Consider the following 24,955-nt stretch of genomic DNA (forward strand, 5'->3'; position numbering starts at 1 on the left):
AAACGGGTAGCTGACATGGACTAATTACTGGCTGACAGTGACTGACTTAACAAGATAAAAACGGGTAGCTGACATGGACTAATTACTGGCTGACAGTGACTGACTTAAAAAGATAAAATCTGTTAGCTGACATGGACTAATTACTGGCTGTCAGTGACTGACTTAACAAGATACAAACTGTTAGCTGACATGGACTAATTACTGGCTGTCAGTGACTGACTTAACAAGATAAAAACTGTTATCTGACATGGACTAATTACTGGCTGTCAGTGACTGACTTAACAAGATAAAAACTGTTAGCTGACATGGACTAATTACTGGCTGACAGTGACTGACTTAACAAGATAAAAACTGTTAGCTGACATGGACTAACTACTGGCTGTCAGTGACTGACTTAACAAGATAAAAACTGTTAGCTGACATGGACTAATTACTGACTGTCAGTGACTGACTTAACAAGATAAAAACTGTTATCTGACATGGACTAATTACTGGCTGACAGTGACTGACTTAACAAGATAAAAACGGGTAGCTGACATGGACTAATTACTGGCTGACAGTGACTGACTTAACAAGATAAAAACGGGTAGCTGACATGGACTAATTACTGGCTGACAGTGACTGACTTAACAAGATAAAAACGGGTAGCTGACATGGACTAATTACTGGCTGACAGTGACTGACTTAAAAAGATAAAATCTGTTAGCTGACATGGACTAATTACTGGCTGTCAGTGACTGACTTAACAAGATAAAACTGTTATCTGACATGGACTAATTACTGGCTGTCAGTGACTGACTTAACAAGATACAAACTGTTAGCTGACATGGACTAATTACTAACTGTCAGTGACTGACTTAACAAGATCAAAACTGTTAGCTGACATGGACTAACTACTGGCTGTCAGTGACTGACTTAACAAGATACAAACTGTTATCTGACATGGACTAATTACTGGCTGTCAGTGACTGACTTAACAAGATAAAAACTGTTAGCTGACATGGACTAATTACTGGCTGTCAGTGACTGACTTAACAAGATAAAAACTGTTATCTGACATGGACTAATTACTGGCTGTCAGTGACTGACTTAACAAGATAAAAACTGTTAGCTGACATGGACTAATTACTGACTGTCAGTGACTGACTTAACAAAATAAAAACTGTTATCTGACATGGACTAATTACTGGCTGTCAGTGACTGACTTAACAAGATAAAATCTGTTAGCTGACATGGACTAATTACTGGCTGTCAGTGACTGACTTAACAAGATACAAACTGTTAGCTGACATGGACTAATTACTGGCTGTCAGTGACTGACTTAACAAGATAAAAACTGTTATCTGACATGGACTAATTACTGGCTGTCAGTGACTGACTTAACAAGATAAAAACTGTTAGCTGACATGGACTATTTACTGGCTGACAGTGACTGACTTAACAAGATAAAAACTGTTATCTGACATGGACTAATTACTGGCTGACAGTGACTGACTTAACAAGATAAAAACGGGTAGCTGACATGGACTAATTACTGGCTGACAGTGACTGACTTAACAAGATAAAAACGGGTAGCTGACATGGACTAATTACTGGCTGACAGTGACTGACTTAACAAGATAAAAACGGGTAGCTGACATGGACTAATTACTGGCTGACAGTGACTGACTTAACAAGATAAAATCTGTTAGCTGACATGGACTAATTACTGGCTGTCAGTGACTGACTTAACAAGATAAAAACTGTTAGCTGACATGGACTAATTACTGGCTGACAGTGACTGACTTAACAAGATAAAAACTGTTATCTGACATGGACTAATTACTGGCTGACAGTGACTGACTTAACAAGATAAAAACGGGTAGCTGACATGGACTAATTACTGGCTGACAGTGACTGACTTAACAAGATAAAAACGGGTAGCTGACATGGACTAATTACTGGCTGACAGTGACTGACTTAACAAGATAAAAACGGGTAGCTGACATGGACTAATTACTGGCTGACAGTGACTGACTTAAAAAGATAAAATCTGTTAGCTGACATGGACTAATTACTGGCTGTCAGTGACTGACTTAACAAGATAAAACTGTTATCTGACATGGACTAATTACTGGCTGTCAGTGACTGACTTAACAAGATACAAACTGTTAGCTGACATGGACTAATTACTAACTGTCAGTGACTGACTTAACAAGATCAAAACTGTTAGCTGACATGGACTAACTACTGGCTGTCAGTGACTGACTTAACAAGATACAAACTGTTATCTGACATGGACTAATTACTGGCTGTCAGTGACTGACTTAACAAGATAAAAACTGTTAGCTGACATGGACTAATTACTGGCTGTCAGTGACTGACTTAACAAGATAAAAACTGTTATCTGACATGGACTAATTACTGGCTGTCAGTGACTGACTTAACAAGATAAAACTGTTAGCTGACATGGACTAATTACTGACTGTCAGTGACTGACTTAACAAAATAAAAACTGTTATCTGACATGGACTAATTACTGGCTGTCAGTGACTGACTTAACAAGATAAAATCTGTTAGCTGACATGGACTAATTACTGGCTGTCAGTGACTGACTTAACAAGATACAAACTGTTAGCTGACATGGACTAATTACTGGCTGTCAGTGACTGACTTAACAAGATAAAAACTGTTATCTGACATGGACTAATTACTGGCTGTCAGTGACTGACTTAACAAGATAAAAACTGTTAGCTGACATGGACTATTTACTGGCTGACAGTGACTGACTTAACAAGATAAAAACTGTTATCTGACATGGACTAATTACTGGCTGACAGTGACTGACTTAACAAGATAAAAACGGGTAGCTGACATGGACTAATTACTGGCTGACAGTGACTGACTTAACAAGATAAAAACGGGTAGCTGACATGGACTAATTACTGGCTGACAGTGACTGACTTAACAAGATAAAAACGGGTAGCTGACATGGACTAATTACTGGCTGACAGTGACTGACTTAACAAGATAAAATCTGTTAGCTGACATGGACTAATTACTGGCTGTCAGTGACTGACTTAACAAGATAAAAACTGTTAGCTGACATGGACTAATTACTGGCTGACAGTGACTGACTTAACAAGATAAAAACTGTTATCTGACATGGACTAATTACTGGCTGACAGTGACTGACTTAACAAGATAAAAACGGGTAGCTGACATGGACTAATTACTGGCTGACAGTGACTGACTTAACAAGATAAAAACGGGTAGCTGACATGGACTAATTACTGGCTGACAGTGACTGACTTAACAAGATAAAAACGGGTAGCTGACATGGACTAATTACTGGCTGACAGTGACTGACTTAACAAGATAAAATCTGTTAGCTGACATGGACTAATTACTGGCTGTCAGTGACTGACTTAACAAGATAAAAACTGTTATCTGACATGGACTAATTACTGGCTGTCAGTGACTGACTTAACAAGATAAAAACGGGTAGCTGACATGGACTAATTACTGGCTGACAGTGACTGACTTAACAAGAAAAAAACGGGTAGCTGACATGGACTAATTACTGGCTGACAGTGACTGACTTAACAAGATAAAAACGGGTAGCTGACATGGACTAATTACTGGCTGACAGTGACTGACTTAAAAAGATAAAATCTGTTAGCTGACATGGACTAATTACTGGCTGTCAGTGACTGACTTAACAAGATAAAACTGTTATCTGACATGGACTAATTACTGGCTGTCAGTGACTGACTTAACAAGATACAAACTGTTAGCTGACATGGACTAATTACTAACTGTCAGTGACTGACTTAACAAGATCAAAACTGTTAGCTGACATGGACTAACTACTGGCTGTCAGTGACTGACTTAACAAGATACAAACTGTTATCTGACATGGACTAATTACTGGCTGTCAGTGACTGACTTAACAAGATAAAAACTGTTAGCTGACATGGACTAATTACTGGCTGTCAGTGACTGACTTAACAAGATAAAAACTGTTATCTGACATGGACTAATTACTGGCTGTCAGTGACTGACTTAACAAGATAAAAACTGTTAGCTGACATGGACTAATTACTGACTGTCAGTGACTGACTTAACAAAATAAAAACTGTTATCTGACATGGACTAATTACTGGCTGTCAGTGACTGACTTAACAAGATAAAATCTGTTAGCTGACATGGACTAATTACTGGCTGTCAGTGACTGACTTAACAAGATACAAACTGTTAGCTGACATGGACTAATTACTGGCTGTCAGTGACTGACTTAACAAGATAAAAACTGTTATCTGACATGGACTAATTACTGGCTGTCAGTGACTGACTTAACAAGATAAAAACTGTTAGCTGACATGGACTATTTACTGGCTGACAGTGACTGACTTAACAAGATAAAAACTGTTATCTGACATGGACTAATTACTGGCTGACAGTGACTGACTTAACAAGATAAAAACGGGTAGCTGACATGGACTAATTACTGGCTGACAGTGACTGACTTAACAAGATAAAAACGGGTAGCTGACATGGACTAATTACTGGCTGACAGTGACTGACTTAACAAGATAAAAACGGGTAGCTGACATGGACTAATTACTGGCTGACAGTGACTGACTTAACAAGATAAAATCTGTTAGCTGACATGGACTAATTACTGGCTGTCAGTGACTGACTTAACAAGATAAAAACTGTTAGCTGACATGGACTAATTACTGGCTGACAGTGACTGACTTAACAAGATAAAAACTGTTATCTGACATGGACTAATTACTGGCTGACAGTGACTGACTTAACAAGATAAAAACGGGTAGCTGACATGGACTAATTACTGGCTGACAGTGACTGACTTAACAAGATAAAAACGGGTAGCTGACATGGACTAATTACTGGCTGACAGTGACTGACTTAACAAGATAAAAACGGGTAGCTGACATGGACTAATTACTGGCTGACAGTGACTGACTTAACAAGATAAAATCTGTTAGCTGACATGGACTAATTACTGGCTGTCAGTGACTGACTTAACAAGATAAAAACTGTTATCTGACATGGACTAATTACTGGCTGTCAGTGACTGACTTAACAAGATAAAAACTGTTAGCTGACATGGACTAATTACTGGCTGACAGTGACTGACTTAACAAAATAAAAACTGTTATCTGACATGGACTAATTACTGGCTGACAGTGACTGACTTAACAAGATAAAAACGGGTAGCTGACATGGACTAATTACTGGCTGACAGTGACTGACTTAACAAGATAAGAACGGGTAGCTGACATGGACTAATTACTGGCTGACAGTGACTGACTTAACAAGATAAAAACGGGTAGCTGACATGGACTAATTACTGGCTGACAGTGACTGACTTAACAAGATAAAAACTGTTATCTGACATGGACTAATTACTGGCTGTCAGTGACTGACTTAACAAGATAAAAACTGTTATCTGACATTGACTAATTACTGGCTGTCAGTGACTGACTTAACAAGATAAAAACTGTTATCTGACACGGACTAATTACTGGCTGTCAGTGACTGACTTAACAAGATAAAAACTGTTATCTGACATGGACTAATTACTGGCTGTCAGTGACTGACTTAACAAGATAAAAACTGCTGATGCAAAACCACATTGAAAAATGTCACCTTGTGTATTGTAGTATTCTAACTCTCAACAGGAAGTTGAGACCCTCCTGAGTTCCTGGTCTTCAAAAGGCCGCCAGTTGGCCGTCACTGCTCCACATGGTTTCTGTCTGTACACTCATTAAACCACCTTCGATATGATGGAATCTATGACACAGAAGTCCCCTGGAGCAAAGTCAGTTAACTAACAGTAAAAGCCAACATATACGATACTGTTTTAAATGACAAAATGAAAGTGCCAGGAAATAATAGGAAGATAGGAACGAAATGAATCCACATTGTACTCAGCATGCACAAACAGGGCCTAGCCAGGTTAGGTTCACCTGGCAGGCTGGGCTAGACTAGAGCTGTCTTGCCTCATGTCTCATGTCTTGCCAATAGTTAAAAGACAGTATTTTTAGGGCTCGAAAAAGAACTCCCAGTAAAAATAAATAAAATCAAGTGGAGTTTCCTAATGTTTCCATGATACATATCATGCAAGCAGCAGGTATAATGGATTAGCAGAGAAAACGACTGCCATAGTTTCTGAAAATCATAGCCTGGATTTCACACGGCATTTCAAAGTTATACCGCCTCTGTCCTTGCCTTGGTACACTTAAATAACACTTTAGAAAAAGGCCAAATTAAAATCCGACAGCTCGTGGCTTAATGGCTTTTCCAGGCTAACCCTGCTGAGTTATTTTAGCCCTGGCAGCCTGGAGAGGAGAGGAGGAGGAGGAGAGAAGGAGGAGGCCCTGTGTGTCTGCAGGACAGAGCCACGTGCACTCCTCTCCATGGTCTCTGTCACTGGCTGCATCTCAAATGGCACTCTATTCACTACACAGTTCACTACATCTGGGCCCTGGTCAAAAGTAATGCACTATATAGAGAAGAAGGTGGCAGTTGGGACGCAGCCAGAGTCAACGTGCAGCAGCCTGCAGCACTGCCTTGCTGCCAACCTGCACAGAACAGAGCACCATGGTATATGGGCACGCAAGGATCCCCAGAGCACAGACAAGCTCTGACTCATCATTAAGTGAAGCAGGCTGGACGTGTTTGTATTATAATACTTATTAAAAACAATTATGCACTTAAATATATTACACACAACCTATGAATGCACTGTTTCAATTTGCTACTGCTGTTGAATGTGATGTGGAGGGCAGGTTTGAGTCAGGTTTAGACTGGGACATAACTGGGCTAGTCTCTCACTAACTATAATTTAAACCAGTATTTTAGAGCAGTTATCTCTCTCTCACACACACACACACACACACACACACACACACACACACACACACACACACACACACACACACACACACACACACACACACACACACACACACACACACACACACACACACACACACACACACACACACACACACGCCTCTCCAAGTCCTCTCCAAGGCAGAACGGTCAGGTAATAGAGTTATGTGCTGGTGTGTCTGAGAGACAGGACAGGACATCAAGATAAATCAGGAGGAGGAACGTGTTCCCAACTAAACACAGTATTAACATCCACATGGAAACAGTGAGCTCAACACAGAAATATACAAAGAAGTAGAAAGACCGTGACCCAAACAATAGCTTTGACTGATTTACTAAGTGTGTGTGCGTGTGTGTGTGTGCGTGCACAGGCCTATAATCTCTCTACTTATTTCCTCTCATTATGAGGCCTGTTTTATTGTCGTAGGAATCAAGCGTGGAGCGCGTTAAAACAAGGCCATAAAACATGATGGAGGGAGAGGTTAACGTCTCTGAAACAATCAACATAACAACCTCTACCCTTTCCTCACTCTCCCAGAGGGTTTCATCTTTTCAGATGCATCAGCCGATGCAGTGGAATACAGTGGAGAAGTAATAATATTATTATGTATTATTATTATTATCATTATTATTATTATTATTATTGTGTATTATTATTCTGTATTAAAATGTATTATTGTTATGTATTATTATGACTATGTATTATTATTATCATTATTATGTATTATTATGAATATGTATTATTATTATTATCATTAGTATGTAATATTATTATTCTGTGTTATTATAATTATTATGTATTATTATGTATTATTATTATTATCATTATTATGTATTATTATTCTGTGTTATTATAATTATTATGTATTATTATGTATTATTATTATTATCATTATTATGTATTATTATGAATATGTATTATTATCATTATTATGTATTTTTATTCATATGTAATATTATTATTTTCATTATTATGTATTATTATGAATATGTATTATTATTATTATCATTAATATGTAATATTATTATTATGTGTTACTATTATTATTATGTATCATTTTTATTTTTATGTATTCTTTGTAATATTATTATTATGTATTATTATTATTATTATTATGTATTACTATTATTATGTATTACTATTATTATGTATTATAATTATTATGTATGACTATTATTATGGATTATAATTATTATGTATTATTATTATTATGTATTATTATTTTCATTATTATTATTATCTATTATTATGTATTATTATTATGTATTATTATTTTCATTATTATTATTATCTATTATTATGTATTATTATTATTATATTTTATTATTATGTATTACTATTATTTTTATTATTATGTTATGTATTATTATTATAATAATTATGTACTATTATTATTATACATTATTATTATGTATTCTTATTATTATGCATTATTATTGTCATTATTATTATCTATTATTATGTATTATTATTATATTTTATTATTATGTATTACTATTATTATGTATTATTAATTTGTATTGTTATGACGTATTATTATGTATTTTTATGCATTATTATTATTATGTATTACTATTATTAGGTATTATTTTTTATTATCATGTTATGTATTATTATAATTATAATTATGTACTATTATTAGTATACATTATTATTATGTATTACTATTATTATGTATTATTATTATTATGTATTATTATTTATATTATTATTATGTTATGTAACATTATAATTATGTATCATGTATTATTATTATGTATTATTATTATGTATTATTATTTGTAGTATTATACATATGTATTATGTATTATTATTGTGTATTATTATTATTATGACTTATTATTATTATTATGCATTGTTATTATGTATTATTATTGTGTATTATTATTTGTATTATTCTTATTATGACTTATTATTATTATGACTTATAATTATGTATTATGTATTATTATTATGTATTATTATTATGTATTATTATTATGACTTATAATTATGTATTATTATTATGACTTATTATTATTATTATTATGCATTATTATTTTTATTATTATTATTATTATTATTATTATTTAATGTATTATTTACTGTACCTAGCAGCTGTGAGTGATAGTGCGATAGTTTTCAATCATCCAATAAGAAGTCAAACAGAGACTATATATTCTAATGAGATGTGCAGGTGATGCAGCAGAGGTTGACATTAGCAACACTGTCTGACTCTAGATACCTCCACATTTTACAGTCACAACTTAAATACCCACAGTGCTTACAAATGAAAAGATAGTGCTTCAAAATGAAAAGTGTTTCACTCACCGATACAAGCGTGAACTCTGACAGATAACTGTGTCCGGAGGATGACGCTGTGCTTCTTGCCTCTTCTGATGAGAAAGACAGACAGACAGAGAGAAAGACAGAGAGAATGAATTTTAATAACATTGTTCCACAACACAGTGACCCTATGTAAATGAGTTACATTTGATGTTAAAAATTAATTTGTCTGACTTCATCTTTTAAAAAGCATACAGAATAAAAGCTAATTTTGGTTGGAAAACTGTTTCCTGCAATTGAACCTTAAGGACCTCATATTCTTGGACCTCAGGTTTCTAAACTGAAGACATATAATAGTGGAATGTGGGGGTTTATGAACGAAGTCTCCAGTTGTGACAGCCAGGCGTGTACATAGCCTACTGTATCATTAAACTTCCCACATGGTCTGATGCAGAGAGGTATGGATATAGACATAAACATCAACACTCTGGGGTGAACTACTTTCACAGGGCTAGATCTTATCACTGTGGAGGAGGCAAGCTTTCACAGGGCTAGATCTAATCACTGTGGAGGAGGCAAGCTTTCACAGGGCTAGATCTAATCACTGTGGAGGAGGCAAGCTTTCACAGGGCTAGATCTAATCACTGTGGAGGAGGCACGCTTTCACAGGGCTAGTTCTAATTACTGTGGAGGAGGCAAGCTTTCACAGGGCTAGATCTAATCACTGTGGAGGAGGCACGCTTTCACAGGGCTAGATCAAATCACTGTGGAGGAGGCATGCTTTCACAGGGCTAGATCTAATCACTGTGGAGGAGGCACGCTTTCACAGGGCTAGATCTAATCACTGTGGAGGAGGCACGCTTTCACAGGGCTAGATCTAATCACTGTGGAGGAGGCTAGCTTTCACAGGGCTAGATCAAATCACTGTGGAGGAGGCTAGCTTTCACAGGGCTAGATCAAATCACTGTGGAGGAAGCAAGCTTTCACAGGGCTAGATCTAATCACTGTGGAGGAGGCACGCTTTCACAGGGCTAGATCAAATCACTGTGGAGGAGGCATGCTTTCACAGGGCTAGATCTAATCACTGTGGAGGAGGCACGCTTTCACAGGGCTAGATCTAATCACTGTGGAGGAGGCACGCTTCACAGGGCTAGATCTAATCACTGTGGAGGAGGCTAGCTTTCACAGGGCTAGATCAAATCACTGTGGAGGAGGCACGCTTTCACAGGGCTAGATCTAATCACTGTGGAGGAGGCTAGCTTTCACAGGGCTAGATTAAATCACTGTGGAGGAAGCAAGCTTTCACAGGGCTAGATCTAATCACTGTGGAGGAGGCACGCTTTCACAGGGCTAGATCTAATCACTGTGGAGCAGGCAAGCTTTCACAGGGCTAGATCTAATCACTGTGGAGGAGGCAAGATTTTCACAGGGCTAGATCTAATCACTGTGGAGCAAGCAAGCTTTCACAGGGCTAGATATATTCACTGTGGAGGAGGCAAGCTTTCACAGGGCTAGACCTAATCACTGTGGAGCAGGCAAGCTTTCACAGGGATAGATCTAATCACTGTGGAGCAGGCAAACTTTCACAGGGCTAGATCTAATCACTGTGGAGCAGGCAAGCTTTCACAGGGCTAGATCTAATCACTGTGGAGGAGGCAAGATTTTCACAGGGCTAGATCTAATCACTGTGGAGCAAGCAAGCTTTCACAGGGCTAGATATATTCACTGTGGAGGAGGCAAGCTTTCACAGGGCTAGACCTAATCACTGTGGAGCAGGCAAGCTTTCACAGGGATAGATCTAATCACTGTGGAGCAGGCAAACTTTCACAGGGCTAGATCTAATCACTGTGGAGCAGGCAAGCTTTCACAGGGCTAGATCTAATCACTGTGGAGGAGGCAAGCGTTCACAGGTAAGCGTAGTGGTAAAATGCTACTCAATACTATGCTACCCTGAATACACTTGAGTTACTATGAACAGAACGTATGTATTTATGTATTTAGCAGCAAGGGATACTAAATCATTTAGTTTCACACTTGTCTTTATCCAAATCCTCTCCTCCCCCAAAGCAATCCCATGACAACAATGTCTGTTGAGGGACAACAGAGGAGACAACAGAGGAGAGAACTAAAGGGGGTGTCACCAATGTCTCCCAGGTCGAGAGATTGACTCCGCCTCCCATCTCCATGGAGACAAGGTCATACCCCTTGTCAACAACAACACAACTTCCCCAGTGACAATCCTAAACAAGGACAACAAAAACCTCCCTGACAGAATTGTGACAAACAGTGCTATGGGGGTTTGTAGATGAGCCATCCTGAGAATGACAGCCCTCACAGTCTGGAAGAAAACAAATGTTGAAATCAACCAGCAGGAGAAGCGTGCAGACAACCCCCACACAGACATAACACCAGATACCACCGTACCAGGCCCAACAGATAAGTCCAAGCGGTACACACAAACACACACACACATACACACACAAGCACAGCAGGTAGGCTTGCACAACAGCCCTGTCCGGATCAGCTCTGTAACAAACACCGTTTTGTGTGGCACACACAATGGAAGTATGATGCTCCATTCAGTCTGCAGTGGCCCAGTGCCAACAGTAGAGGGTCACCATTAGAGACATTAGAGACAATCCACCAGCACTGGATCACACTGAGAGCAGACTGAAGTAGGCCCTGGGGCCCGGGTGCAGAGAGACTGTCACCAACCAAGGAGGGCCTACAGCAGCACCTAGATCTTCTGCACAGATTCTACCAGACCTGGGCCCTGACAGTAAATCTCAGTAAAACCAAAATAATGACGTTCTAAAAAAGGTCCAGTTGCCAGGACCACGAATACAAATTCCATCTAGACACCGTAGCCCTAGAGCACACAAAAAAAGATACATACCTTGGCCTAAACATCAGCACCACAGGTCACTTCCACAAAGCTGTGAACGATCTGAGAGACAAGGCAAGAAGGGCATTCTATGCCATCAAAAGGAACATAAATTTCAACATACCAATTAGGATCTGGCTAAAAATACTTGAATCAGTCATAGAACCCATTGCCCTTTATGGTTGTGAGGTCTGGGGTCCGCTCACCATCCAAGAATTCACAAAATGGGACAAACACCAAATTGAGACTCTGCATACAGAATTCTGTAAAAATATCCTCCGTGTACAACGTAAAACACTAAACAATGCATGCAGAGCAGAATTAGGCCGATACCCCCTAATTATCGAAATCCAGAAAAGAACCGTTAAATTCTACAACCACCTAAAAGGAAGCGATTCCCAAACCTTCCATAACAAAGCCATCACCTACAGAGGGATGAACCTGGAGAAGAGTCCCCTAAGCAAGCTGGTCCTGGGGCTCTGTTCACAAACACAAACAGCCCCCACAGAGCCCCAGGACAGCAACACGATTAGACCCAACCAAATCATGAGAAAACAAAAAGATAATTACTTGACACATTGGAAAGAATTAACAAAAAAACAGAGCAAACTAGAATGCTATTTGGCCCTAAACAGAGAGTACACAGTGGCAGAATACCTGACCACTGAGACTGACCCAAACTTAAGAAAAGCTTTGACTATGTACAGACTTAGTGAGCATAGCCTTGCTATTGAGAAAGGCCGCCGTAGGCAGACCTGGCTCTCAAGAGAAGACAGGCTATGTGCACACTGCCCACAAAATTAGGTGAAAACTGAGCTGCACTTCCTAACCTCCTGCCAAATGTATGACCATATTAAAGACACATATTTCCCTCAGATTACACAGGCCCAGGCCCACAAAAAAAAAAAAAAAACGATTTTGATCATCTCCTGGGTGAAATACCACAGGGTGCCTTCACAGTAGTACGATTTGTGACCTGTTGCCACAAGTGAGGATCAAAAACCATTGTAAATACAACCTGTATTTATGTTTATTTATTTTCCGCTTTGTACTTTAACCATTTGCACATCATTACAACACTGTATATATACATAATATAACTTTTTTCACCTTTATTTAACCAGGTAGGCCAGTTGAGAACAAGTTCTCATTTACAACTGCGACCTGGCCAAGATAAAGCAAAGCAGTGTGACAAAAACAACAACACAGAGTTACACATAAACAAACGTACAGTCAATAACACAATAGTATTTTTATTATTTTATAATAATCTTTGTACAGTGTGTGCAAATGTAGAAGAGTAGGGAGGTAAGGCAATAAATAGGCCATAGAGGTGAAATAATTACAATTTATCATTAACACTGGAGTGATAGATGTGCAGATGATGATGTGCAAGTAGAGATACTGGGGTGCAAAAGAGCAAGAAGATAAATAATAATATGGGGATGAGGTAGTTGGGTGTGCTATTTACAGATTGGCTGTGTACAGGTACACACCATTCTGTATACATCTGGCCCTTCTTTGGACACTGTGTTAACAAACCTCCCAACGAGCTTCAATTCCATACAACCCTCCTTCCGTGGCCTCCAACTGCTTTTAAATGCTAGTAAAACTTGATGCATGCTCTCAACCGATAGCTGCCCACCCCCGCCCAACTAGCATCACTAATCTGGATGGTTCTGACTTAGATTATGTGGACAACTACAAATACTTAGGTGTCTGGCTAGACTGTAAACTCTCCTTCCAGACTCACATTAAGCATCTCCAATGCAAAATTAAATCTAGAATCGGCTTCCTATTTCGCAACAAAGCTTCCTTCACTCATGCTGCCAAACATACCCTCGTAAAAGGCTGTGTGAGTTCACTGTTTATCAGATATAATACCCACCAACAGACAGAGGCTGTGTGAGCTCACTGTTTATCAGATATAATACCCACCAACAGACAGAGGCTGTGTGAGCTCACTGTTAATCAGATATAATACTCACCAACAGACAGAGGCTGTGTGAGCTCACTGTTAATCAGATATAATACCCACCAACAGACAGAGGCTGTGTGAGCTCACTGTTTATCAGATATAATACTCACCAACAGACAGAGGCTGTGTGAGCTCACTGTTTATCAGATATAATACTCACCAACAGACAGAGGCTGTGTGAGCTCACTGTTTATCAGATATAATACTCACCAACAGACAGAGGCTGTGTGAGCTCACTGTTTATCAGATATAATACTCACCAACAGACAGAGGCTGTGTGAGCTCACTGTTTATCAGATATAATACTCACCAACAGACAGAGGCTGTGTGAGCTCACTGTTTATCAGATATAATACTCACCAACAGACAGAAGCTGTGTGAGCTCACTGTTTATCAGATATAATACCCACCAACAGACAGAGGCTGTGTGAGCTCACTGTTTATCAGATATAATACTCACCAACAGACAGAGGCTGTGTGAGCTCACTGTTTATCAGATATAATACCCACCAACAGACAGAGGCTGTGTGAGCTCACTGTTTATCAGATATAATACCCACCAACAGACAGAGGCTGTATGAGCTCACTGTTAATCAGATATAATACTCACCAACAGACAGAGGCTGTGTGAGCTCACTGTTTATCAGATATAATACTCACCAACAGACAGAGGCTGTGTGAGCTCACTGTTTATCAGATATAATACTCACCAACAGACAGAGGCTGTGTGAGCTCACTGTTTATCAGATATAATACTCACCAACAGACAGAGGCTGTGTGAGCTCACTGTTTATCAGATATAATACTCACCAACAGACAGAGGCTGTGTGAGCTCACTGTTTATCAGATATAATACCCACCAACAGACAGAGGCTGTGTGAGCTCACTGTTTATCAGATATAATACCCACCAACAGACAGAGGCTGTGTGAGCTCACTGTTTATCAGATATAATACTCACCAACAGACAGAGGCTGTGTGAGCTCACTGTTAATCAGATATAATACCCACCAACAGACAGAGGCTGTGTGAGCTCACTGTTAATCAGATATAATACCCACCAACAGACAGAGGCTGTGTGAGCTCACTGTTAATCAGATATAATACCCATCAACAGACAGAGGCTGTGTGAGCTCACTGTTTATCAGATATAATACCCACCAACAGACAGAGGCTGTGTGAGCTCACTGTTAATCAGATATAATACCCACCAACAGACAGAGGCTGTGTGAGCTCACTGTTAATCAGATATAATACCCACCAACAGACAGAGGCTGTGTGAGCTCACTGTTAATCAGATATAATACCCACCAACAGACAGAGGCTGTGTGAGCTCACTGTTTATCAGATATAATACCCACCAACAGACAGAGGCTGTGAGAGCTCACTGTTTATCAGATATAATACCCACCAACAGACAGAGGCTGTGTGAGCTCACTGTTTATCAGATATAATACCCACCAACAGACAGAGGCTGTGTGAGCTCACTGTTTATCAGATATAATACCCACCAACAGACAGAGGCTGTGTGAGCTCACTGTTTATCAGATATAATACTCACCAACAGACAGAGGCTGTGTGAGCTCACTGTTTATCAGATATAATACTCACCAACAGACAGAGGCTGTGTGAGCTCACTGTTTATCAGATATAATACCCACCAACAGACAGAGGCTGTGTGAGCTCACTGTTTATCAGATATAATACCCACCAACAGACAGAGGCTGTGTGAGCTCACTGTTAATCAGATATAATACTCACGAACAGACAGAGGCTGTGTGAGCTCACTGTTTATCAGATATAATACTCACCAACAGACAGAGGCTGTGTGAGCTCACTGTTTATCAGATATAATACTCACCAACAGACAGAGGCTGTGTGAGCTCACTGTTTATCAGATATAATACTCACCAACAGACAGAGGCTGTGTGAGCTCACTGTTTATCAGATATAATACTCACCAACAGACAGAGGCTGTGTGAGCTCACTGTTAATCAGATATAATACCCACCAACAGACAGAGGCTGTGTGAGCTCACTGTTAATCAGATATAATACCCACCAACAGACAGAGGCTGTGTGAGCTCACTGTTAATCAGATATAATACCCACCAACAGACAGAGGCTGTGTGAGCTCACTGTTTATCAGATATAATACCTACCAACAGACAGAGGCTGAGTGAGCTCACTGTTTATCAGATATAATACCCACCAACAGACAGAGGCTGTGTGAGCTCACTGTTTATCAGATATAATACCCACCAACAGATAGAGGCTGTGTGAGCTCACTGTTTATCAGATATAATACCCACCAACAGACAGAGGCTGTGTGAGCTCACTGTTTATCAGATATAATACTCACCAACAGACAGAGGCTGTGTGAGCTCACTGTTAATCAGATATAATACCCACCAACAGACAGAGGCTGTGTGAGCTCACTGTTAATCAGATATAATACCCACCAACAGACAGAGGCTGTGTGAGCTCACTGTTTATCAGATATAATACCCACCAACAGACAGAGGCTGTGTGAGCTCACAATTTATCAGATATAATACTCACCAACAGACAGAGGCTGTGTGAGCTCACTGTTAATCAGATATAATACCCACCAACAGACAGAGGCTGTGTGAGCTCACTGTTAATCAGATATAATACCCACCAACAGACAGAGGCTGTGTCAGCTCACTGTTAATCAGATATAATACCCACCAACAGACAGAGGCTGTGTGAGCTCACTGTTAATCAGATATAATACTCACCAACAGACAGAGGCTGTGTGAGCTCACTGTTTATCAGATATAATACTCACCAACAGACAGAGGCTGTGTGAGCTCACTGTTTATCAGATATAATACTCACCAACAGACAGAGGCTGTGTGAGCTCACTGTTTATCAGATATAATACTCAACAACAGACAGAGGCTGTGTGAGCTCACTGTTTATCAGATATAATACTCACCAACAGACAGAGGCTGTGTGAGCTCACTGTTAATCAGATATAATACCCACCAACAGACAGAGGCTGTGTGAGCTCACTGTTTATCAGATATAATACCCACCAACAGACAGAGGCTGTGTGAGCTCACTGTTAATCAGATATAATACCCACCAACAGACAGAGGCTGTGTGAGCTCACTGTTAATCAGATATAATACCCACCAACAGACAGAGGCTGTGTGAGCTCACTGTTAATCAGATATAATACCCACCAACAGACAGAGGCTGTGTGAGCTCACTGTTAATCAGATATAATACCCACCAACAGACAGAGGCTGTGTGAGCTCACTGTTTATCAGATATAATACCCACCAACAGACAGAGGCTGAGTGAGCTCACTGTTTATCAGATATAATACCCACCAACAGACAGAGGCTGTGTGAGCTCACTGTTTATTAGATATAATACCCACCAACAGACAGAGGCTGTGTGAGCTCACTGTTTATCAGATATAATACTCACCAACAGACAGAGGCTGTGTGAGCTCACTGTTTATCAGATATAATACCCACCAACAGACAGAGGCTGTGTGAGCTCACTGTTAATCAGATATAATACTCACCAACAGACAGAGGCTGTGTGAGCTCACTGTTTATCAGATATAATACTCACCAACAGACAGAGGCTGTGTGAGCTCACTGTTTATCAGATACAATACTCACCAACAGACAGAGGCTGTGTGAGCTCACTGTTTATCAGATATAATACCCACCAACAGACAGAGGCTGTGTGAGCTCACTGTTTATCAGATATAATACTCACCAACAGACAGAGGCTGTGTGAGCTCACTGTTTATCAGATATAATACTCACCAACAGACAGAGGCTGTGTGAGCGCACTGTTTATCAGATATAATACTCACCAACAGACAGAGGCTGTGTGAGCTCACTGTTTATCAGATATAATACCCACCAACAGACAGAGGCTGTGTGAGCGCACTGTTTATCAGATATAATACTCACCAACAGACAGAGGCTGTGTGAGCTCACTGTTTATCAGATATAATACCCACCAACAGACAGAGGCTGTGTGAGCTCACTGTTTATCAGATATAATACTCACCAACAGCCAGAGGCTGTGTGAGCTCACAGTTTATCAGATATAATACTCACCAACAGACAGAGGCTGTGTGAGCTCACTGTTTATCAGATATAATACTCACCAACAGACAGAGGCTGTGTGAGCTCACTGTTTATCAGATATAATACCCACCAACAGACAGAGGCGACACAGAAGCAACACAGAAGCAACATCTGTCACCGTTGGATTGAGCCCGTGCTGCCTGTGGAATGAGACGGGAGCAGAGAGGAATTGAATCCTCTGATGTTGGAGGCTGAATTCAGGGCCAGGCAGTAGAAACCAGAGACCTTTTGTAATGAACTTCAGCTTTCTCTCTCGTCCTGCAAACTGCAACTCTATCCTCATTATTACTAACCGTGACCTGCATCATCCCCCGCTGCCACAGCCTACACTGGCCAACGTGCTCATTATCAGATTAAACAGAGGTGCACGCAATATGTGAGAGACATTTAGGCACTCGTTAGCTGTTACCAGTCATAATATGAAACGGGATCATAACATGTGCAACATGGCTGATATGATGATGTATGTGACCTCCTACAGCAGAAATCATGCTTACTTCTTAGAGTTAGAATGTCAACACTGAGATGGACTGAACCAGCAAATTCATATGGTTCATTTGATTTGTTCAAATCAAATGTATTTTTTATAAAGCAGTTGTCACAAAGTGCTTTACAGATAACCGGTCTAAACCCCAAAGAGCAAGCAAAGAAGAAGAAAAAGCACAGTCGCCATGAAAAACTCCTCAGAAGGAAGAAACCTATGAAGAAAACTATGAGGAAACCAATAAAGAAAACTATGAGGAAACCTATGAAGAAACCTATGAGGAAACCTATGAAGAAAACTATGAGGAAACCTATGAGGAAACCTATGAAGAAACCTATGAGGAAACCTATGAAGAAAACTATGAGGAAACCTATGAAGAAACCTATGAGGAAACCTATGAAGAAAACTATGAGGAAACCTATGAGGAAACCTATGAAGAAACCTATGAATAAACCTATGAGGAAACCTATGAAGAAAACTATGAGGAAACCTATGAGGAAACCTATGAGGAAACCTATGAGGAAACCTATGAAGAAACCTATGAAGAAACCTATGAGAAAACCTATGAAGAAACCTATGAGAAAACCTATGAAGAAACCTAGGAGGAAACCTATGAGAAACCTATGAGGAAACCTATGAAGAAACCTATGAAGAAACCTATGAGGAAACCTATGAGGAAACCTATGAGGAAAACTAGGGACGATCATGATTCATATTCAAGATACACTTTGATTATACAAATAATAAATGTTTGATGAGCAACCATCTCACCATCTCACACTTCTCTAGAGACCTTTCTCAAGAACCAATGTTTTGTCTAGGAACACCATTAGGTAGAAAAAAACTGATCCTACAACACCATTAAACACAAAAAACAGCAGCAACTCCTCTCTCCTTTCAACCACTACGACCAACAGCAACTCCTCTCTCCTTTCAACCAGTAATACCAGCAGCTACTCATTTCTCCTTTCAACCACTAATACCAGCAGCAACTCCTCTCTCCTTTCAACCACTAATACCAGCAGCTACTCCTCTCTCCTTTCTACCACTACGACCAACAGCAACTCCTCTCTCCTTTCAACCACTAATACCAGCAGCAACTCCTCTCTCCTTTCTACCACTATGACCAGCAGCAACTCCTCTCTCCTTTCAACCACTAATACCAGCAGCTACTCCTCTCTCCTTTCAACCACTAATACCAGCAGCTACTCCTTTCTCCTTTCTACCACTAATACCAGCAGCTACTCCTCTCTCCTTTCTACCACTATGACCAGCAGCAACTCCTTTCTCCTTTCTACCACTACGACCAGCAACTACTCCTCTCTCCTTTCTACCACTATGACCAGCAGCAACTCCTCTCTCCTTTCAACCACTAATACCAGCAACTACTCCTCTCTCCTTTCAACCACTAATACCAGCAACTACTCCTCTCTCCTTTCAACCACTAATACCAGCAGCAACTCCTCTCTCCTTTCAACCACTAATACCAGCAGCTACTCCTCTCTCCTTTCAACCACTAATACCAGCAACTACTCCTCTCTCCTTTCTACCATTAATACCAGCAGCTACTACTCTCTCCTTTCAACCACTAATACCAGCAGCTACTCCTTTCTCCTTTCTACCACTATGACCAGCAGCTACTCCTCTCTCCTTTCTACCACTATGACCAGCAGCTACTACTCTCTCCTTTCAACCACTAATACCAGCAGCTACTACTCTCTCCTTTCTACCACTATGACCAGCAGCTACTCCTCTCTCCTTTCTACCAGTAATACCAGCAGCAACTCCTTTCTCCTTTCAACCACTAATACCAGCAGCTACTCCTCTCTCCTTTCAACCACTAATACCAGCAGCTACTCCTCTCTCCTTTCTACCACTAATACCAGCAGCTACTCCTCTCTCCTTTCTACCACTAATACCAGCAGCTACTCCTTTCTCCTTTCAACCACTAATACCAGCAGCTACTCCTCTCTCCTTTCAACCACTAATACCAGCAGCTACTCCTCTCTCCTTTCAACCACTAATACCAGCAGCTACTCCTTTCTCCTTTCAACCACTAATACCAGCAGCTACTCCTTTCTCCTTTCAACCAGTAATACCAGCAGCTACTCCTCTCTCCTTTCTACCACTAATACCAGCAGCTACTCTTCTCTCCTTTCAACCAGTAATACCAGCAGCTACTCCTCTCTCCTTTCTACCACTAATACCAGCAGCTACTCTTCTCTCCTTTCAACCACTAATACCAGCAGCTACTCCTTTCTCCTTTCAACCACTAATACCAGCAGCTACTCCTCTCTCCTTTCAACCACTAATACCAGCAGCTACTCCTCTCTCCTTTCAACCACTAATACCAGCAGCTACTCCTTTCTCCTTTCAACCACTAATACCAGCAGCTACTCCTTTCTCCTTTCAACCACTAATACCAGCAGCTACTCCTCTCTCCTTTCAACCACTAATACCAGCAGCTACTCCTCTCTCCTTTCTACCACTACGACCAGCAACTACTCCTCTCTCGTTTCAACCACTAATACCAGCAGCTACTCCTTTCTCCTTTCAACCACTAATACCAGCAGCTACTCCTCTCTCCTTTCAACCACTAATACCAGCAGCTACTCCTCTCTCCTTTCAACCACTAATACCAGCAGCTACTCCTTTCTCCTTTCAACCACTAATACCAGCAGCTACTCCTTTCTCCTTTCAACCACTAATACCAGCAGCTACTCCTCTCTCCTTTCAACCACTAATACCAGCAGCTACTCCTCTCTCCTTTCTACCACTACGACCAGCAACTACTCCTCTCTCGTTTCAACCACTAATACCAGCAGCTACTCCTTTCTCCTTTCTACCATTAATACCAGCAGCTACTCCTCTCTCCTTTCTACCACTAATACCAGCAGCTACTCCTCTCTCCTTTCAACCACTAATACCAGCAGCTACTCCTCTCTCGTTTCAACCACTAATACCAGCAGCTACTCCTCTCTCCTTTCTACCAATACTATCAGCAGCTACTCCTTTCTCCTTTCTACCACTACGACCAGCAACTACTCCTCTCTCCTTTCTACCAATACTATCAGCAGCTACTCCTCTCTCCTTTCTACCAATACTATCAGCAGCTACTCCTCTCTCCTTTCTACCACTACGACCAGCAACTACTCCTCTCTCCTTTCAACCACTAATACCAGCAGCTACTCCTCTCTCCTTTCTACCACTACGACCAGCAACTACTCCTCTCTCCTTTCAACCACTAATACCAGCAGCTACTACTCTCTCCTTTCTACCACTAATACCAGCAGCAACTCCTCTCTTCTTTCTACCACTAATACCAGCAGCAACTCCTCTCTCCTTTCTACCACTATGACCAGCAGCAACTCCTCTCTTCTTTCAACCACTAATACCAGCAACTACTCCTCTCTCCTTTCAACCACTAATACCAGCAGCTACTCCTCTCTCCTTTCTACCACTAATACCAGCAGCTACTCCTTTCTCCTTTCAACCACTAATACCAGCAGCTACTCCTTTCTCCTTTCAACCACTAATACCAGCAGCTACTCCTCTCTCCTTTCTACCACTAATACCAGCAGCTACTCCTCTCTCCTTTCTACCACTATGACCAGCAACTACTCCTCTCTCCTTTCTACCACTAATACCAGCAGCAACTCCTCTCTCCTTTCTACCACTAATACCAGCAGCTACTCCTCTCTCCTTTCTACCACTACGACCAGCAACTACTCCTCTCTCCTTTCTACCACTACGACCAGCAACTACTACTCTCTCCTTTCTACCACTAATACCAGCAGCTACTCCTCTCTCCTTTCAACCACTACGACCAGCAACTACTCCTCTCTCGTTTCAACCACTAATACCAGCAGCTACTCCTCTCTCCTTTCAACCAGTAATACCAGCAGCTACTCCTCTCTCCTTTCAACCACTAATACCAGCAGCTACTCCTCTCTCCTTTCTACCACTAATACCAGCAGCTACTCCTCTCTCCTTTCAACCACTAATACCAGCAGCTACTCCTCTCTCCTTTCAACCACTAATACCAGCAGCTACTACTCTCTCCTTTCTACCAATACTATCAGCAGCTACTCCTTTCTCCTTTCTACCACTAATACCAGCAGCTACTCCTCTCTCCTTTCAACCACTAATACCAGCAGCAACTCCTCTCTCCTTTCTACCACTATGACCAGCAGCTACTCCTTTCTCCTTTCTACCACTAATACCAGCAGCTACTCCTCTCTCCTTTCAACCACCACAACCAGCAGCTACTCCTCTCTCCTTTCCACCACTACAACCAGCAGCACTACAACCTCTCTACGACCCTGCTCTCTCTAGCAGCTACTCCTCTCTAGCACCTACTCCTCTCTACGACCCTGCTCTCTCTAGCAGCTACTCCTCTCTACGACCCTGCTCTCTCTAGCAGCTACTCCTCTCTACGACCCTGCTCTCTCTAGCTGCTACTCCTCTCTACAGCCCTGCTCTCTCTAGCAGCTACTCCTCTCTACGACCCTGCTCTCTCTAGCAGCTACTCCTCTCTACGACCCTGCTCTCTCTAGCAGCTACTCCTCTCTACAACCCTGCTCTCTCTAGCAGCTACTCCTCTCTACGACCCTGCTCTCTCTAGCAGCTACTCCTCTCTACGACCCTGCTCTCTCTAGCAGCTACTCCTCTCTACGACCCTGCTCTCTCTAGCAGCTACTCCTCTCTACGACCCTGCTCTCTCTAGCAGCTACTCCTCTCTACGACCCTGCTCTCTCTAGCAGCTACTCCTCTCTACGACCCTGCTCTCTCTAGCAGCTCCCACCTGGACCAATGGGAGTTCTGTTCTGCCAGGCTGAGACATAAGGCTCCATACACTCTCAGGCTTTATTTGCCTGAGCATTATATGGCTGCATGTTTATAAAGACATCACAGTGTGTGTGTGTGTGTGTGTGTGTGTGTGTGTGTGTGTGTGTGTGTGTGTGTGTGTGTGTGTGTGTGTGTGTGTGTGTGTGTGTGTGTGTGTGTGTGTGTGTGTGTGTGTGTGTGTGTGTGTGTATGCACGTGCTTGCGGTGTGTTCCCACAGAGAGGATAAGGAGGGTGATAGAGAGATGGGAGCATTTAGCCGTTTACCTCACCGAGGCACGCAGACTTAGAGTTGGAGAACAGTCAAACCAAGCACTTCCCCCCTCATACCTCACACTGTAGTGTAGGCCAATTAGAGACAGACTAGAAGGCCCCATGGAGACCCTTTGGCTCAGCAGACCTGGAGGCAACTGGCTGCTTGGAGGGTCATATTCTAGTCTGGTCTGTCTCTCTACTACAACCCCACAGGTCATATTCTAGTCTGGTCTGTCTCTCTACTACAACCCCACAGGTCATATTCTAGTCTGGTCTGTCTCTCTACTACAACCCCAGAGGTCATATTCTAGTCTGGTCTGTCTCTCTACTACAACCCCAGAGGTCATATTCTAGTCTGGTCTGTCTCTCTACTACAACCCCAGAGGTCATATTCTAGTCTGGTCTGTCTCTCTACTACAACCCCACAGGTCATATTCTAGTCTGGTCTGTCTCTCTACTACAACCCCACAGGTCATATTCTAGTCTGGTCTGTCTCTCTACTACAACCCCAGAGGTCATATTCTAGTCTGGTCTGTCTCTCTACTACAACCCCACAGGTCATATTCTAGTCTGGTCTGTCTCTCTACTACAACCCCACAGGTCATATTCTAGTCTGGTCTGTCTCTCTACTACAACCCCACAGGTCATATTCTAGTCTGGTCTGTCTCTCTACTACAACCCCACAGGTCATATTCTAGTCTGGTCTGTCTCTCTACTACAACCCCACAGGTCATATTCTAGTCTGGTCTGTCTCTCTACTACAACCCCAGAGGTCATATTCTAGTCTGGTCTGTCTCTCTACTACAACCCCACAGGTCATATTCTAGTCTGGTCTGTCTCTCTACTACAACCCCACAGGTCATATTCTAGTCTGGTCTGTCTCTCTACTACAACCCCACAGGTCATATTCTATCCTGGTCTGTCTCTCTACTACAACCCCAGAGGTCATATTCTAGTCTGGTCTGTCTCTCTACTACAACCCCACAGGTCATATTCTAGTCTGGTCTGTCTCTCTACTACAACCCCACAGGTCATATTCTAGTCTGGTCTGTCTCTCTACTACAACCCCACAGGTCATATTCTAGTCTGGTCTGTCTCTCTACTACAACCCCAGAGGTCATATTCTAGTCTGGTCTGTCTCTCTACTACAACCCCAGAGGTCATATTCTAGTCTGGTCTGTCTCTCTACTACAACC

General features: G+C 41.3%; 1 protein-coding gene across 1 annotated transcript in view; it reads right to left on the reverse strand.

Moving 5' to 3' along the window:
- Positions 1–8,938: 8,938 nt before the first annotated feature.
- LOC129856907 (FH1/FH2 domain-containing protein 3-like) overlaps positions 8,939–24,955 on the reverse strand; it is a 44,331-nt gene continuing 28,314 nt past the window's right edge. The window contains exon 3 of the mRNA XM_055924668.1: positions 8,939–9,282. Within this exon, the coding sequence (XP_055780643.1) occupies positions 9,210–9,282 (73 nt within the window). The 3' untranslated portion in view covers positions 8,939–9,209. The remainder of the gene's footprint in view (positions 9,283–24,955) is intronic.

The sequence above is a fragment of the Salvelinus fontinalis genome, chromosome 6, assembly GCF_029448725.1.
Source record: "Salvelinus fontinalis isolate EN_2023a chromosome 6, ASM2944872v1, whole genome shotgun sequence".
Lineage (NCBI taxonomy): Eukaryota > Metazoa > Chordata > Actinopteri > Salmoniformes > Salmonidae > Salvelinus > Salvelinus fontinalis.